Source organism: Pelodiscus sinensis, chromosome 13, assembly GCF_052426305.1.
Source record: "Pelodiscus sinensis isolate ZL-2025 chromosome 13, ASM5242630v1, whole genome shotgun sequence".
NCBI lineage: Eukaryota > Metazoa > Chordata > Testudines > Trionychidae > Pelodiscus > Pelodiscus sinensis.
In genome coordinates this window covers 28,191,289-28,208,775 of record NC_143064.1, presented here as the reverse complement: position 1 = coordinate 28,208,775, position 17,487 = coordinate 28,191,289, and the positions used below count along the sequence as shown (strand labels likewise).

Sequence of the window (17,487 nt, the reverse complement as noted above, 5' to 3'; positions counted from 1 at the left end):
ACCAGAAGAAGGGTGCTGCTGAATGGAATGAAGCTTCTCTGGACTCCTTGTGTTTCCCGTTTCCCAAGAGTGAAAGCAGAACCGTGTGTGCCTTGGCACCTCCCCTGAAGAGTTCAGACCGCTCCAACATGCCCATGGCCTGAGTGCTTTAATCTCACGCCAGAGCAATTTCACAAGCATCCAAGCCAGAGAGATGCCATGCTCCCTTTCAGTACAAGTCCCTGGAAATTCTGGCCAAACTGCAAGTACCTGCAGCTCCTCAGGTTACACCCAAGCTTACTCTCCCTGTGGCCAGCATCAGATTCAGCTCCCACAGTTGCTTGTGTGTGCCTCATGATTGCGTTTTACATCCCATGTTTGACTTTGGTACCAGAAGCCACTTCCTACCCTTTTTGAAGTTTGTTTCTTACCCTTTCCATGGCTAAAAGTTGACCCCATTCACTGCTGCTGCAATGTGACTGGGCCTCAGAAGCTGTTCTCTACAGAGGTGCTGAGCCAGGCACTTGTGGCCATGCCAGGGAACGTAAGGGGTGGATGCATGTAATGGAAATATCCAATACATCACTGTGGCACTGAAGGGGTTACACGTCTTAAATACAAAGAGAGCCCTTTCCCTACAAGATAACCCTTCTCCAGCAGCATCACCAAGCCCCAACACCACACTGATTTCCAGATTCCAAATAAGAGGATTTAGGAAAAGTAACCCTATAAATACCTCCAGGAAAATGTGTTTGTGTGGAGGAGGGAGGAGATAAGTCAGTAACTCACTGGGTTTTATGTACAACCTATTTTCATCTCCAGAAGCCTCAGATCTTCATTCTGTCCCTGAACATGCATTTATCCAGCAGGCAATCTGTTCTCTTCTACTCCAGAAGAATCCAGGAGTGGAGACATAGGGGGCTGAGCTTTTGGGAGTGGGTCAGGTACAGCACAAAATGCTGCAGGTTAACAAGGAAGTGCCTTGGCACAAGTGTGCAGAAGGGAAAGACTGGAACAGCCAGGGATGCTGTAGGTTGGTATGGAAATGCAAAGGCATAACTGAACAGCAGCAGATGCTGCAGGTTAGTATGAAGGCACATCAGCAAGAGTGGGCAGAGCCCAGCTTAGAAGCTATGGGTCAGGAATGAGGTGAATGGAGAGGGTTCCAAAACACAAAACTAAACAGTGCAAGTGTTTAGTACTGGTCAAGACAAGTGAATTGGCAGCGTTTCCCACTCCAGCTTTGGACTATAAGGGCGAACCTGCAGAATGGCAGGATAGTGGTATTTTGGCAGAACTGCACAGAGGAAGCTGAACCGCTCTGAGCCTCATTGCACTGGGCTCTGTCCAGCTATGTGACTTCATCATTCCTTCAACACTGCCTTCTGAGTGCATGGAGAATGATTCTCTCCCGTTCCTGCTCAATCGGTTTCCTCTGCCCCCATAGTGACCTCACAATGGGATTCCCTCTAAGGCACCCAGGTAGCTTCTGCTCTTTCCAAGGTTGCTGGGCACATTCCTAGAAACCTCAAAAGTGCTACATATCTGTCAGCAACATTTAGCGGCTGGGAGCCTATCTGCTCACACTGAAGTGGAAAGGCTAAACTTGGCAGTTGGTCTGCAAGAACTGCTAATCGCTACGCCTAGGCGTGACTTATGGATACATCTGTGTGCGTGGGAACTTATGCAAGTGAGAGACTGTGGTTTGTCAGCTCAAGCTACAGGACTGCAGGAAACAGATTTAAATACAACAAAAGGTAGCTCCTTGAAGTGTGATAGAGAAATCAAGACAGCTTCTCTCCAGGCACAGGAACAAGCTGCTAGTATGAATGAGGAGAGTGTAAGCTGTAGAGCCCATCATGACTGGTCTCTTTGTAGGTGCCTTAGCAGCAAGGCAGGATCTCTACGCCAGAGCTGGTTCCTTCAGAGCAGCAGGGGAAGCTGGCTTGGCCACTGCTCTCCCGTACCTGATTAGATGATACCCACAGGACTTCAGCCTCCAGGGCTACAAACCCAACCCCTTTCACCAGCAAAGAACGCTAAGAAAAATAATCTTCAGTTTAAAAAGCCAGGGGAAGGAAGTGGCAGCAGGAGGTGAAAGGAAACAGGGATGAATGGTGTCCCCTCACAGAGCTTTTGATAAAATGTTCTGAGAAGGGGGGAGGGAAGAAGCTGGCTGGTTTGGTCTCAGTCTCTACTCGAGCTTGAGACATGTGACCTGCTTGCCTGTTATTAACTTGTTCAGAGCAGTCATCTAAACTGCTTTGACACGTAGCTGACAGCAGATTAAGCCTCACTCCCTTGGTCCCACTGTTTAGATTCTAGGCAATTTAATAAGTTTCCCCAAGGAAGCTAATATAATGGACAGTGTACAAGCAGGGAGGCAGAGAGAAAAGCCACTAGGTGGGATGGCAAATCCTTAGCATTAATTTAATTAAATCTCTGCCAGCTTCTATTGAGGACAACCATTCCCTCTGCATTTTCAAGGATCCTGAGAAGAAGGCAGGTATCTAATACAATACAAGGGAGATTCCCAGAGTTCCCTGTGGGGATAGTTAGCTCCGCAGTATTGAGGGGCATTAAAGGGCTATAGCTGAACTGTTACAACAGAAGTTATGAACCAGCCATTATACGTCTGAGTATGGATGGTACACATGGAAATATGGGGGGGGGGGAACCATGTATTGGAATCAGGGATTTGCAGGGGGTTACATATGCATGTTCTGCAGGCACAACAGATACTTCAAACATTTGACACTGAAAGAAACACAGGCTATTCAGCAAAGAAACAGGAAGCGACTCTGCCAGTTTCTCAGAAGGGATCAGAACTGGCATAGAATTCAGGGGTCCCTGCCTCCCACTTCTGAGCTGAGATCAATGGACACTGCACCCCCTGGTGGCTCTGGACTATCGAGTCTGTGGTCCTACCTTACCTTGAGTTAGTGGACTGCCAATTAATATGAGTTAATTAGCACCTTTGTCGATGCTAATGTACACACTACACAAAGGCTCCAGGACACAATGGTTACATCTTCAGCAAGGTAGTTTACCATATGAGCTATTAGTAATCTCACTGTAAAATCCTGGTGGAAATCCTGTTGTTTTTACCACAAGATAGCTATCATCCATCAAGACATCCATCAAGGGCAGGTCGAATAGAGGTTTTGATATCTCCTAGCTATCTGGTGGCCTAAACTACAGAGCTTTGTCTCAACTAGGATCAGACAGGGAGAAAACCAACAGTCATTAGCTATCCTGCTGTTTAAAAAACAAACAAATAAAAAGCCCAAAACAAACCACCACCACACACAGGGAAGATACAGCCAGTCAAAAGTTTGTGGTTTCTCATAGGGCTCAAACTAGTATTCAGGTGATAATGCAAAGAGCTGGTTAAGACTGGAGTGGACATTCACAGAGGTTTTCCTAAAGCGGGCAGAAAAACCTATGCTGCAGCATGCTGAGGGACTGAATCAGAACCTGTGTTCATAAAAGCATACCGATTCCAGGGATGAGGAGGAAGATTTTCTACAAATGCCTCCTTCCAGGGCAGGGGCAAAGGGATTGAGTGGGCACTTGGAAGCACAAGAAGTGGTTTTATCCCACACAAGCAGCTGCGAGGCCAGATGCATGCCTGGCCTATCACCCATCTGGAAATAAGTCAAACAGCCTTTTGCTTTGTCCCTTGCTGGCTGGAGAAGAAAGTTTTAAAGCAAAGGGATTAAATTCATGAACTTTTGTCAGAATGAAGATGAAAGAGAGGGAGAGCAGTAGGGGAGAACACGTGTGCATGGGATTTCATTTTCTTGGAAGAGCTATTTAATTTCCTTTTCTGACCTTTTAATCAGCTAAATGCTGCATGTGGCCACCTTGTGTACCTCTGGGATTACTGGATAGCTTTGGAAAGCTGGCTGCAGGCAAGTCTTTTTCAAAAGCCATAGTTCTACTCATGCCACCCACCGCACACTCTCTTCCCAAAGGCATTGGCATTGATGTAGGCTCCACTATGTAAAGCAATCACCCGAGCAGGCAGAAATGTCCTGTTCCAGGTTACCAGAGCGAAACAACTCCAGAAACTCCTCAAGACAGGTGTAAACAAAGAAACTTATAGCTCTGACAGGGGTGGACTGTCACCCAGGATCTTCCAAACCTTCATGCAACCTCCATTCCCCTGACAAGGAGAAGCAGCTGTGATTCATTCCAAGGAATCACACAATGGGGGAATCTATCCTCCCCATTACAGCAGGCTCATTATGGTAAAAAACCTAGCAGAGGTGCTTCCATTGCTCCTGTGAGTAAAAAGGCACTGATCATAGTAAATATCCCCCAGCCTCTCAGCTATAGGGTCACTGCAGGGACGCAGCTATCCAAGGGGTATGGGAACCCAAACACAGGAGCTAAAAATCCTGGATCAATCATGGTCTTGGACTGGACTAGGCATTTATAGTCACAAACCATAGGGAATCTGACAGCCCCTCTCGATTAAGTATCCCCTCTTGTTCATTACAATGGTATTAAGAGTGTCCACCTAGAACCAGGTTACCTCCTCTCTCAAAAAACGTATGTACAGACTCTAATGGTGCCATTTCAACCCTGCTGGTATTAAGAGAGAATGTGTTTTGATACAAAGGACTCTGTAGTATCTCTTCCTGTGAGTTTGGGATGATTATGTTAATCTAGCGGACTGTACCAAGACGTGTAGACAAAATCACTTCTTGGAAAGGAAATCCTGACTCAGAGCAACCAAACTGTTTATTCCATGAAAGAAAATTAATCAACTAGTAAAGAATCCAAGAGAGACAAGATGGATCCAATCTTTTATTGGACCAATTTCTACTGGAGAGAGAGACAAGCTTCGAGCCACGCAAAGTTCTTCATGTCTGGGAAAAGAGCTCCCAACTCCACAGCAAAATGCAAGGTGGAGCAGATCACATGCTAAACACAGAATTAACTGAAGAGAATCTATTACCACAGAACGAACAAACATCATTTCAGAGTATCCAATTCCTCACGAGCCACTGTGAGGGACAGCGTCTAATAATCACGTAGCATCTTTTATTCTTCAAAAGCTCAGTAAATCACACATTGAGCATTTTATTTTATTTACCTAAGACATGCACATGTCAACCAAGTGCAATTCCGCTCACAGATGGCATTTCTGGCATAAGCAGCCCTACTGTGAATTCAGTCTAAGCAGAACAACAATAAACAAAATCCCACCCTATAGCCTGGAGAGAGGATTTCCAAATATTCTGCAAGTGTTACAGAAGTTACACAGCACTATTAGTATAACAGATGGAAAAGTGCTTTGCTTTTTTCTGGATCCCATACACACAGGGAGAACCACATTGAAGATAATGGAAAAAGAAATGGAAAAAGAGTGCACTGATGGTTTAGACACAGAACAAGTCCTTCCTTGAATTTTTGCCCATTTTCACATCCCAACCCAAGATGAATCTTCTAGAAACGTCTGAGACCTTTTGTTAACTCCTTTGTCCAGCCCTTTTACCCTGTGCCGGGCTGACCCCCGTCACTCGTGCCGGGTTCGCGCACGCGCAGCCCGCACAGCACGCAAAGAGCCGGAGGAATGCTGGCTGTGCTGCCGCGCATGCGCGGCAAGCCGGCGGCCGCTTTTAAGCGCGGTGCCGGCACACCTGAGAGGGAGGCGGAAGACGCGGGAGGAGGAGCATCGCCGGACAGGGCTGGGCTGCGGCCAGCAGGCGTGCCAGCGGCGACCGCCTCTCAGCCCCCCCCACAGAGAGGGACTGGGGGAGGACCGGAAGAGTGTATCTCCGCCTAGCACGACAGGACCTCTGACGGACGAGGACCGGCCAAAGGACGTCTGGGAAGAGGCCCGCCGAAGCCACCCGGAGCCCCGCAGAAGCCCGCCGACCGAGGAGGTACCCAACGCCCCGTTCCCGCTAGGGCGCAGAGTCGGGACGGTGCCCCGATTCGTAGGCCCAAAGGGGACCCCCCGATGCCGGAGCAGTCTATAGGCAGAGGGCCCCAGGGTATAAGTAGGAGGGTGTGAGCCCACCGGGACTTCCCGGTACGTGGGAACCCTACTACGCCCTATAGGCCTAGAGTAAACGGACCGAGAGTTGGGGAGGGCCCCTCCGTCAACAGAACACGGGCCCACCCTACCCCACACTCTTGCGTGGTTAAGAGGGAGGGGGGTAGTGCCCCCCGTGACACACCCCAAATGACTTGGTGCCATTTCTGAACCTCTCTGACCATCAGGGAAGCATGGGAAAGGGAGGCGGCTACAAGGCCAGTTCTGAAGTCCAGGTAACACTGAAAGACATAGTCCAACTCTGAGATGCTCACCACAACGAGATGGACAGACATTCTGCATGTAACCCGCTTCACTTCAAAAGCACAGCCAGAAGGGATTGAGATTGCATAGGCAAAAAGTTAAAACACTGAACCACACAATGAATCTAGAAAGGGGATTTATGGAAGATGCTTTTACCGTTCAAGAGCTTGGTGTGTATAAATAACACAAACTTGGCTTTATCACAGAGGTGGGCAACAATTATTTGCCAGGGGCCACTTCAGAAATTTTTGAAGTGGCCCTGGGCCGCACCAGAAGGGGCAAAGCCTCAATCAGAAAGGGCGGGGCCAGGATACTTTCCTGCTTCCCCACCCACAGATCATGATTGGTCTGGGAATGGGGGAGCATGTTTGCCCCCCTCCCAGAGGAACCCCCTAGGCGCCCATGCCCCTGTCAGTGGGAGGAGACTTTGCACACTCCTCCTTCTGCCCCGAGGCCAATCAGGGCTTAGGGATATGGGGAGCACATGAAGTCTCCTTCTACCCTGCCAGGAGTGTGTGGTGCTTCTAAGCACCGCATGCTCCTTACAGGGTGGAGGAAACTTTGTGTGCTCCCCCTGTCCCCAGGCCAATTGGCCTGGGGAGCAGCAGGGCCTCCGTGGGCTGGATCAACCTGCTTGGTGGACTGGATCTAGCCCATGGAGGCCCTTTTGCCCTCCCCTGCTCTAGCACCTTCCATCTAAGGAGCTCATTCCACATTACATCTGAATGACTAAAGCATCCCAACACCTGGTTGAACAATGCAGAAAGTGAGGCTGAAAGAGACTGTGTGACTACAGCAAGTCAGTGTCACTCTGACCCCCACTAGCTTTTGCTGTCTCCCATCTATGCCGCCCCTTTCCTGGGTGGTGTCAGTCAGTTCTCAGAGGATTAGCCCTGGGGCTGACAACACAGCACAGCACAGCACAGGGCAGCTGAGACGGGGTCCCACAGTTCCCCTGTTCTTTGCAGAGATTAGTCTGGCTTGCGGGAAACTTTACCTGCAAAGGGATTTGAGGGAATCCTGGTCCAGAAAGCTGTGGTCTTTCTTCACGGATGTGATGTCAATAGGGAACCGTGAGTCTGAAGGGAGAAGAGGGAGAGAATTACAGCCACAGCCTCCACGTCAGTAACTCTACTAAGCGACAAAGGGACATACAGAGGAGGAGAGGGAGACAACATAAGAATAGCCATACTAGGATGAAAGGGCCATCTAGCTCAGTATCCTGTTTTTTGAAAAAGGCCAATGCCAGGTGCCCCAGGGGGAGTGAACAGAACAGGTAATCACCAAATCATCAATCCCCTGTCATCTTTTCCCAATTTCTGGCAAACAGAGACTAGAGACACCATCCCTGCCCAATCTGACTAGTAGCCACTGATGGACCTATCAGCTATGAATTCATCTAGCTCTTTTTTAATCCTGTTATGCCCTTGGCCTTCACAACATCCTCTGACAAGGTGTCTCACAGGCGGCCTGAGCATTATGCAAAAACACTTCCTTTTGTTTGTTTTAAACCTGCTGTCTACTAATTTCATTTGATGGCCCTTAGATCCTGAGAAAGAGTAAGGTAACACAGAGGAGGTATGACCTGGAGAAGGGAAAAGCAGGGAGGAAAATGAGAGCGCCACAGAGGGAAGGAAGGGGGGAAGCTTCTGAACACAGCCACAAATACTGTAAGCAACTGGTGAAAGATATGATTAAGGCTTACATAATATATCTGTAAAAACAATGAGTAGACCTGTGGTATCTTAGAGATTAACAAAAATATACACAGTATCACGAGCTTTGGTGGGCAAAACCTACTTCTTCAGATGAGATGACGAAGAAGAGGGTTTTGCCTATGAAAGCTCATATACTATATCTATATTTGTGTTAGAGTCTAAGGTGCCACAGGTCTACTCCTTGTTTTTAAACATTGTTTTTAAAGTTACAGATTAACACAACTACCCCTCTGAGACTTTCAATGTATCTAAGTGCCACATGGAGCAGCTATGCCATGAGACAACCTCTGGACACTTCCTGGGATGGTAGACTGGGAGGGGAAAGCAAAACTTTTCCTTCCCAGAAAGTAGCAAGCATTATAGCACTGAACTACGAACAGTCTCGATCTGCCAAGAGAGAGCTCCCAAGGGGTAGGGCTCACGATACGCTCTCCAGCAGCGCAGGAAGGATGCTGGCCAGACATTCCCCAATGAAGGGACTACTTGCAGCTTCATGTTTGACAGCCAGAGAAGGAGAAAGAGGATAGACCTGGAGGTAGAAGAGGGAAGACTCAATGGTGAGTAGCTGCCATGGTGATGGGCACAGGAGAAATGCAGAGGTGAAAAGGATGAATTAGACAGGTAGACATGGGTGGCAGGGGAGAAACAAAGCACACAGAAAATGGGAGGGTGGCACCAGGGATATAAACCACAGCCCAGAAGGTAGAAAGAGCGCACAGAAATGTAAACGCTGTTACTCAGCAGTGGCCTCTCTCATCTGCTTATTCTTAGACAGACAATTTCCTCCCCACAGGGTAATACTCCATGGTTAAATGACCGTGGCATGTGTGCTTGGAGCCGAGTGCAGCCCCTGGGGAAACACTTGAAATTTTTTTATACTGTCCCTATCTGATTGTATTGACAGATCAGCCAACTCAGAAATAAACACCCCCTCTGAAATGAAAACCCTGCACAGCCCTCACACATCCATCCGCACTGCCAAGGGCAAGCATGTCTCTCCCCGACCCTGCCACCTCTGGAAGGCAGGCTGCAGTCACACCCCTCAGACTGTAGAGTGCTAGCCCGGCAGAGGGTAAACTTCTTCCTGCACAGCCTCTGACTTCCCCCTTGGCACCTGGCCAGCTTTCGGAAAGTGCCTGAAGGATGAAAGCAGAGGGGAGAAGAGGTCACCAGGAAATGGGGAAGGGAATGGCTTATGGTATCACTTCCCTGTTCAAGCAGCCACTTCATGCTTAAATTGTTCAGCTCACGTATTCCTGAATGCTTAGGTGTTCATTGCAAGCTTTAAATTGGTAGGAATACAGTATGTGTAATAAGAGCACAGGTAACTAACTGACCATCTTCCCAGAGACCCCAGGGAGGAGGCCGAGTGCTAGTGAGTTATTCTACCTCAGGGCAGAAAACACTGATGCTCCTGAACTAGTTTCAGACCCCTGATTGTCACATGGGGTGGACACCACAACTCTATGTGCTTCTCTTTTATCTTCCATATGAGGATCTCTTGACTTGTAGGACTCTGAACAAGTCACTTAGTGGGGATCATAATTCCCCCACAATATGTCTGTAGCGGTGCTCAGGACAGAAGTCCCAACACCTGACTCCCAGCTCCCAACTGTGAGCTGTACCTGTTAGATCACACACTCTCTGGAGCACACAGAACAAGAATACTCCAGGCACCTGTCTCTGGAGCACCACTGTCAGTAGTGGGGGAGACACGTGGATCTAGACTCGAGACATTTTTTGGAGGGTGGCAGAAACCCCGGCCTTTCAGACCACTACCAAACAACCCACGTTCAGAGCCGGGCTCCAATGCCTCCAACAGCAGAGTTGCACTCTCTGAAAATGTGATGTTCCTAATGTTTCCCATGACCCAAATCTAGACCGAACCCAAACAATAAGGCCCCTGTTTTATGGAGAAAACCCAGTTGTTTTACATCTAGTAGCTACGGCAGTGATGTGACACATCAGAACTTCCTCTGCAGCCAGCATGCATGGAAGGGCCCCCAGCTGAGAGCGGTTGGTTAGAATCTCTATCATCAGCATTCAAATCACCCACAGCTTTCGCTCAAAAGAAAAATCCACATCTCCACCCTCAGGAAGGAAACAAGAAAAGAGGAGAGTGCAGTGAGACGGGTCAGGCTATGGAGCCTTTTGGCTGTGCAGTAAACTCCCTCAGAAAGATCCCCTCCCTCTGCTAACCCACTATGCCTATGACAAACAAGTGGTATGGAATGTGCATAACAGCTCCGGGACCTCGCTCAGCCTCCCCCAGACCTGACTCAAAAGTCATGGGTCAAATCTTGGAGGACTGACACACTGTCTGGCATCCGGGCAGGGCTGGGGGAAGGAGTGAAGCTAGCACATGCTTAGAATAGTCATGTCTTTAAAGATAGCTATTGCTAGCATCCAGCTATCTTAGGGCTTTCCATAATGCCCATCATCTCTGTAATAGCTACAAGCCTTCCAAGTAGATTAGATCTGCATAGCAAGGTCCTTAGCAAATCGCATGGAATTCTCTGCTCCTTTCCCTCTTTTAGGAAACTCAGCTGGGAACATACATGTATTCTTTTAATTCTACTAACCATGAGGGCAAAAGCCTCATTGTAAGCAAAGCTGCCCAGTGGAGGTTGCAACACAAGGGATAATGGGAATTCTGAGCCCACGGGGAGCAGAAAGAAGCAGAGAGAAGAAAGTCAAGAAATGCTGAAGAAGGCTATAGAAGGCTTTGAGAGACCAGCACTGAGTTTGGACTGTTTGTTTTCAGTGTCTTGTCTCCCTGAGTAACAGCTGTCATCAGCCCACAGGCAAGCAGATCTGAGCCTAGATCTCAGCTATCTGGTCAGTCTTTACGCTTGGACACACATAGAGGTCACCCCTAAAATAGAAACTCTAAACAAAAAGGCAGCCTGTAAAGCTATTAGTAAGGAGGTGAGATCTTGTAGCTGTGCATATGTAGCTGGGAGGGGGCAAGTGGAAGTGTCCCAGCTGAACAATAGCTGGCTTTGCACATTGCTGGGAGGTCATATTTCCCGCTATTGTTCTAGCCTCCTCCTTCCTCAGGCTAAGCTGAGCCAAAGCTGTGATTTTTCAGCTTTGGACATCTCCATGGGGACTAGTGGCCTTCATCAAGTGTTTGAAATAAACAAAGCTGAGCCCAGAAACACACTCTGCACAGATTAATTTGCAAATGGAGTTTGAGAGCCCTGGTCTAGGCTACAAATTTATGTCTGTAAAACTACATTGCTCAGGCATATGTAAAACCTACACCCCCAAGCAACACAGTTATGTCGACCAAACTCCTGATGTAGAAAGCACTGTGCAAACAGGAGAGCTTCTCCTAGTAACATAACTACTGCCTCTCAGAGAGGTGGATTAACTACACCAATGGGAGCAGCTCTCTTTGGATTAAGTAGCGTCTTCACTAAGCACTCCAGTGTGTATCTCTGCCATACGGTATGTGTAGACAAGCCCTAAGAAACACACGTGTGAGAAAGTCAGCTAGACTCATCCAACCACCTCTCCTAAAATATCCTTTCTTCTAGGACTACCCAACAGAGGAATTCAGCGCCTAGCTCCCAGCATGGAGGTGCTATAGTCGGGAGCACACAAACTACTCCCACTCCTATGCCATGGCTGGTTAAGCTGTACATGCTTCACCACCTCCAGCAACAACTTACTAAAATAACTGGAGACACTGCCATTTAAACCTGTCTCCCTTAGGTATCCTAAGAACTTTCCAGTAGTGCTGCCCGAAGACCAGAGGTTCAGGAATGCAGAGAGGGTGATAACAAGACTAACTCCCCAGGTCTCTATCAGGTCGGAAGGCTTAAAGTTGTAACATATAATCATATAATTAGCAAACTGCCCTCTCCATCTTTTCCTCTTCCCCAGTATTTCAGATTGGTTCCAGTGTTCTGAGAATCTCCCCTGAGGTAGCCATCCACATCTAGTTAAGACACACACATCACACATTTCTGGGTCATCCAAACTAGAAAGAATAGGGGAGGACTGGAATGACTAGCCCCATAGTTTGAGCAAACATGAGACTTGAACAAACCAAATGGACTCAGGCCAAGTCTACACTAGAGGACAAAGGCAAATTAAGATACCCAACTACAGCTACACGAATAGTGTAGCTGGGGTTGACATACTTTAGGTTGAATTTCCACGTTGTTGCCACTGAGGAAAGTCACTGGAAGAAACTCTCCCATCAACTTCCCTTACTCCCGTTAAGAGTTCCAGAATCAACAGGGGCACAATCATGGTCAATTTAGTGTGGGTCCTTACTAGACCTGCTAAATCAAACCCTGGGAGATCGATCTCCATAGCATCAATCTCCAGTTAAGAGGAGGCCTCAGTCTCACTTTGCAGAACCCATCCTGATGAGGAGCAGGATGGTCCTCTGGATTTTATCACATTTTCCCCCTTTTTCCATCCATTCAAGACTGACAATACATGGAGCTCATAAACAATGCTTCGAGCAATGACCCAAGGGGTCGTCTCTCCTCTTGGGAGTTAAGTGTTGTCTCACAAGTTCCTTCAGCTTCACCTGATTAAGGGAGCAAAGGTGACAGCTCAGGACTTGTACCCCCAAACTGTTGGGTAATGAAACCAGCATCCTTCCTACACAGGGTGCAGAGCTGTTTTCAACATTAATGCTCTTAAAGAAATGAGAGCACTACTTCTCCCCATGATGCTCCCCCAAACCACTGGTAACACTTACCTTCATAAAGGTGTGCATACTGAGGAAATCCTGCTGCACGCAGCCAGTCACAAGCCTTCTTGGCCTCGACTTCTGAAACAAAGCAAATGGATTAGTTTGAGGATCTCAACTTCATTATCTCCACAGTGCACTAGCCCGTAAGTCCAAACACTCCCAACCTTCTGAACATCAGAACCACATCTGGATCCAACCTTCATGGCCTAAATTCATTTTCAATGCACTCCAGTCAAAGTAAATATATTTGTATGAAACGGGATATGTAAAACCTATGAATCCTCTCTTGCCAGCATTCACACTGGAAACACTGCCTAGCACTTATTCTTGGGATGGGAGTGGTAAGGAGATCATATCAGGACCACTGAGAGCACAACTCAAATGAAGCATTAATGGATTCCATTCAAGGCTCTATTCTCCTTTAGCATTAGAATAATGAGTGTAATGAGAAGGGCATTGTCTTTGTTCCCATTTCTGTGCTGGCAGTTTCTTTCTCCCATCCTTTGACAGGACTTATTCTCCTTTACCATCAGCAAAGAGAAGGTGGGCAAGTTACTATGAAGTTTCAACATAGGGACAGGACTGCAAGGAATGCTTTAACGCCTGCTGAAATATTTGGTTTCTAAACTCTCTGAACAGAGTGAGACTGCCAGGAGATAAAAAAAGTCTTTAAAAAATAAGTTAGAATTCATAAACATTTGGGGTCTGATCTCTTGCCACGCCCCTGACAGGCTTCCACCACAAAAGTCCAGCAAAGAAAGTTCTTCACTCTGTCTTTCAATAGCCCCTGGTAATTATCTTCTGGATCCCAGCCTTCAAAAACGCTGCTTCTACCCTAACATGCAGCTGTTCCTCCTAATCCTATCACAGGCTTCTCCTCAGCAGACAGGGTCTGTAATACTCACCTGTTTATGGACAAATGTCCATAAGAGATTACGGAGCTGATTCCGTGACATTACTTACTCATACAAGCTGTCCCACTGAATCCAACATAAGGATCAGCGAATTCATCCCAAAACTTAGATGGCCAAACTCTTTACTCAGAGCCCAGTTCGGACTCATGATAAGTAGGACCATACTGTGTTAGCAACTCCACTGGAATCAATGGGACTAGTCATGGAATTAGGTGCCATTTAACATGAGCAAGGGAGATCGAATCAGGCTTCCTCATTTACCACATGTGAGGGATTCAAACTCTGACTTCCAGACCACTACTCTAGGCTATTGTCCTGTGATCTGATTTTCACAGCTTCTCCCCCCCATCACACACACTTTAGCAGGAATTCAGAGCACACAGAAAACATGAAAATTAGGCCACCGGGCAATGCCTGCAACCAGCCAGAGAGTGTTTGTGAAACAAAGCAGGACAACGAAGAGGTTCTCACAAAGCTTAGCAAGGGGCCAGCTCTGAACTACTGACAGTGCAATGGGTATTTCCATATACATAGTTTGAAAATCCCCCTCGGGAACCAACGTAACAGCTGACTGTTTTCTAGGAAATTTCTAGAACTTTCAAAATTTGAGGCTTCTCTGCCTCAATTCCATGCAGCTCAGGGAATCTTATCTGAAATCAGTGGTCATCAGACTGCAGGGCAAGATGGAAGTTTAGGATTATAACCAACATATTTTACAAAACAGAAAAATCTTACTATAATCCTGTATGTAGATGAACATATGGCTAGTACTTCAGACACAAGCATCTTGAAATGAAGTACCCCCAAGGACATCAACAGCCCCTGCAGAAGTACTCAATACATTTATTATAAAACAATGGGGAAATAGCACAAAATACATTTACCTTAGAGACAGGACTGAGCTAAAATCTTGGTCCAATGCCACTGGGCTTTGGGAAAGAAGGTTTGGAATATGATTTTGGATCTAGATCCAAATTTTGCAGCTGCCTGTAACACTACATTGGGTGAAACCAAAAACTAGATCGGAAAATCCACCTGAATTCTGAAAGAATCAAAATTCAAACATTTAAATCCAGATTCAAATGTAGGTGCTCAGGTCTAGCTGTCCTTTGAATTCTAATTAAAGTACTGTGGAATGTTACTTTAATTCAGATAATGTTGCTTGGGAAAACATGTACATCTATGTGTGTTTGTCTCCTCCGACACACATCACTTGGTTGTAAACTGTATAACACAGGAGGCTTAAAACAGCAGCGCAAAGCAAAATATGACGTGCTCAGAGAAGCCTGACAGAAGTGAATGTTTTCTGATCACACATAAGGACCATGCAGTGTTACTTCTGCTCCTTCGTCTTGCACTGAAGATATTTCCAAGATCTTAGGAAGGAGAGTAAATTGGTATTTTATGCCCTGTTTTAAAAGGAGAAAACATTTACTGGCAACCAAAGGGCACCATGCTTAGCTGAGCACAAGTTTTGGGAGGAAAGACATCATGCTCCAACGACTCTCCTAACCTGAAACCTTGCTTGCCCGACTGCATCTCCCATCCAAAATTACAAAACCAACGACATCTGACCTCCTTCCATTGCAGCGGGAATGCTTTTTAAACATGTGAATGTTGTAACGTAGCTGCAGGAACCTACCCATGGCCCATTAACTTCTGCCTTAAAGTCACCAGACTGACAGCCCTGGAGAATGAATCCACAGAACAGCTGCAGCCCACATAGCTCCTTAGCCAACATGCCTGAGTCTGACCAAGGAGGGAGGGACCCCTCTTAGGAATGAAAGTGGAGCTCAGTCTCTGCAGCCCATTCAGTCAAGCACCCCTCTGATGAATCCACCAAGGAGGTAGCCAATAAAAGTGGCAGGTTTTGCAATAGTGATACCTAGCTACCAAAACTAGACTGAGCCCTTCCAAACGCCATGTTGGTCACCAAACAAAACCCTGGATCTTTTCTTTAAAAAGAAGAGATCTGATGAAACAGAGAATACTTCCAAAGAGAAAAGCCAAGAACCCAACAGGTGCCACAATGGGAGTTTTGCAATCCCCTTTTTTAGCACATACTGCAGCTTACCCCTTATGGTACACAGAGTGAATTGATAGAAGAGCATTGCAGAACAGATGTCGAGCTGGTTTGATCAACCATCCTTGCAACCTCTGGGATTCACAGGAGAAAAAGCATGCACAGGATGGTGATTCCTTCACATGCTATTCAAGCTGCAGACAAGAGCAGGTGGGAGGAGAAGGAAAGGACAGGGAATCAAAGGATCCTCTGCAGACAAAAGCAGACTCCCTCCTGCTCCTCCAGAAAGGCAGGGAATGGCATGCAATCACTAGGCAGGTCTGGGATCCAAATGAACTATACTTCACATTGCCAATGGAAATGTGGAGTCAGAGAGCCACATTTCCTTCCCTTGTATTGGAGTCAGTTCAAAATGCAGTGGATGGAGGAGGGGAAATCTGCCTTTCTTCTAGTTTGTCAGAATTGGAGTTGGCTGCCTTTTCAATTGCAATGGTGACTTTTTTGCTTTTCTAAGAATGGGTTCCCAACATCTGCCGCATGGAAAACACAGGGATAATAGCTGCAAGAGGCTCACAGTACACTCCCTGCCACCACCAGCCCCAGCACCGAAAAGGTTCCAAAGCATTTGTTCATGCCAAGAGACCGCAGTCAATTTCCTCTCCCCCTCCCACCCTTTCCATGAAAAGTACTTTCCCACGGACATCCTGGAAAGGCAGACACAAGAAGAATGGGTAGAACAATAGTTATGACAATAACCCAGTGGATTCCAAATTCCTGACCACAGAAAACAACTTCAGAGCAGCATCCAGAGATATATCACAGGTGTACACGCTGCAGCATCAACAAAGATTGTGAGCCTGCCTGTGAGATCTCCAGATTGGTGTCTCACCCCCTCACATAACAAGCTCTGCAAGGATCTTGAAATCATGATCATCATAGCAGCTCACTGTTGTCAGGGGAGGTCCAAAAACAAAGGCAAATTCTTCCCTTCATTATACCCGTGTAAAACTGGAACAACCCCACCGGGCTTGAAAAAAACCACTGGGATGCATTACTACCTGAGTAAATACTCTTCTTATCCCAGCTCACCAGCCCAACACCTTCTCTTTCAGTCTCTCTAAAATAGCCACTTCTTCCACAAGGCCCAGAACAAATAAGGTTCAGATTTAAGAGAGAACTCATGCAAAGAACCCCATTTCCAGAATGCCCAATGGGTTCTGTTTTTTATAAGTTCATATCCCAGGGCCAGCCAGTTGTTCCCAACAGGAAGCAGGCTAGAGAGAGACATAGAAACAGAGCTTTCCAAATCACATAATGGTTCCAGTTTCATTCCTCACGTCACCAATGATATTGTCAAATAAAAAATTTCCTCTGAAACCTCCTGCTTTCTTGAGACTCCAACATGAATAATGAACAACAAATAGCATGTTAAGTTGGTGTAAGAAGATGCCTGGATTTAGCTCCATTTTGTGTTTTCTTGGTACCTTTTTCATTTCAATCAAAATTTAAAATTTTATTTTTAACTTTCCCAAATGCCACATTGGGAATTCAAACCCAACAGCACCGAGCTACTGAATGAAATGCATTAAGGGAAACATACTAGAAATAAAGTGAAATGTGGTGAAAATACAAAAATTACTCCTCAAATGCAGCACAAATGACCTTGGAAACTCCATCATAATCACTGTGGTTATCAGTAATTCAGATTGTTTGACCTTTTTTTGTAAACAGACATTTCACATTGATGTAAACCCCTGGTGAATGTGCAGGATAGGTCTCTATGGCGGATCCATGGAGGATACAAGTCTCTTACATTCGCAGCC

The 17,487-nt window shown here is 46.7% G+C and overlaps 1 protein-coding gene across 16 annotated transcripts in view; it reads right to left on the bottom strand.

Moving 5' to 3' along the window:
- STARD8 (StAR related lipid transfer domain containing 8) overlaps positions 1–17,487 on the bottom strand; it is a 159,234-nt gene that overhangs the window by 21,884 nt on the left and 119,863 nt on the right. For 10 of the 16 annotated variants that reach the window (XM_075940810.2, XM_075940809.2, XM_089781627.1 and 7 more), the window contains 2 exons: positions 12,734–12,805; positions 7,290–7,371 (listed from right to left, as the gene is read on the bottom strand). In XM_075940810.2, the coding sequence (XP_075796925.2) occupies positions 7,290–7,371; positions 12,734–12,805 (154 nt within the window). Of the gene's footprint in view, positions 1–7,289; positions 7,372–12,733; positions 12,806–15,715; positions 16,300–17,487 lie in introns of those variants that run through there. The other 6 variants (XM_014574660.4, XM_014574667.4, XM_025185723.3 and 3 more) reach the window with 3 other exon arrangements.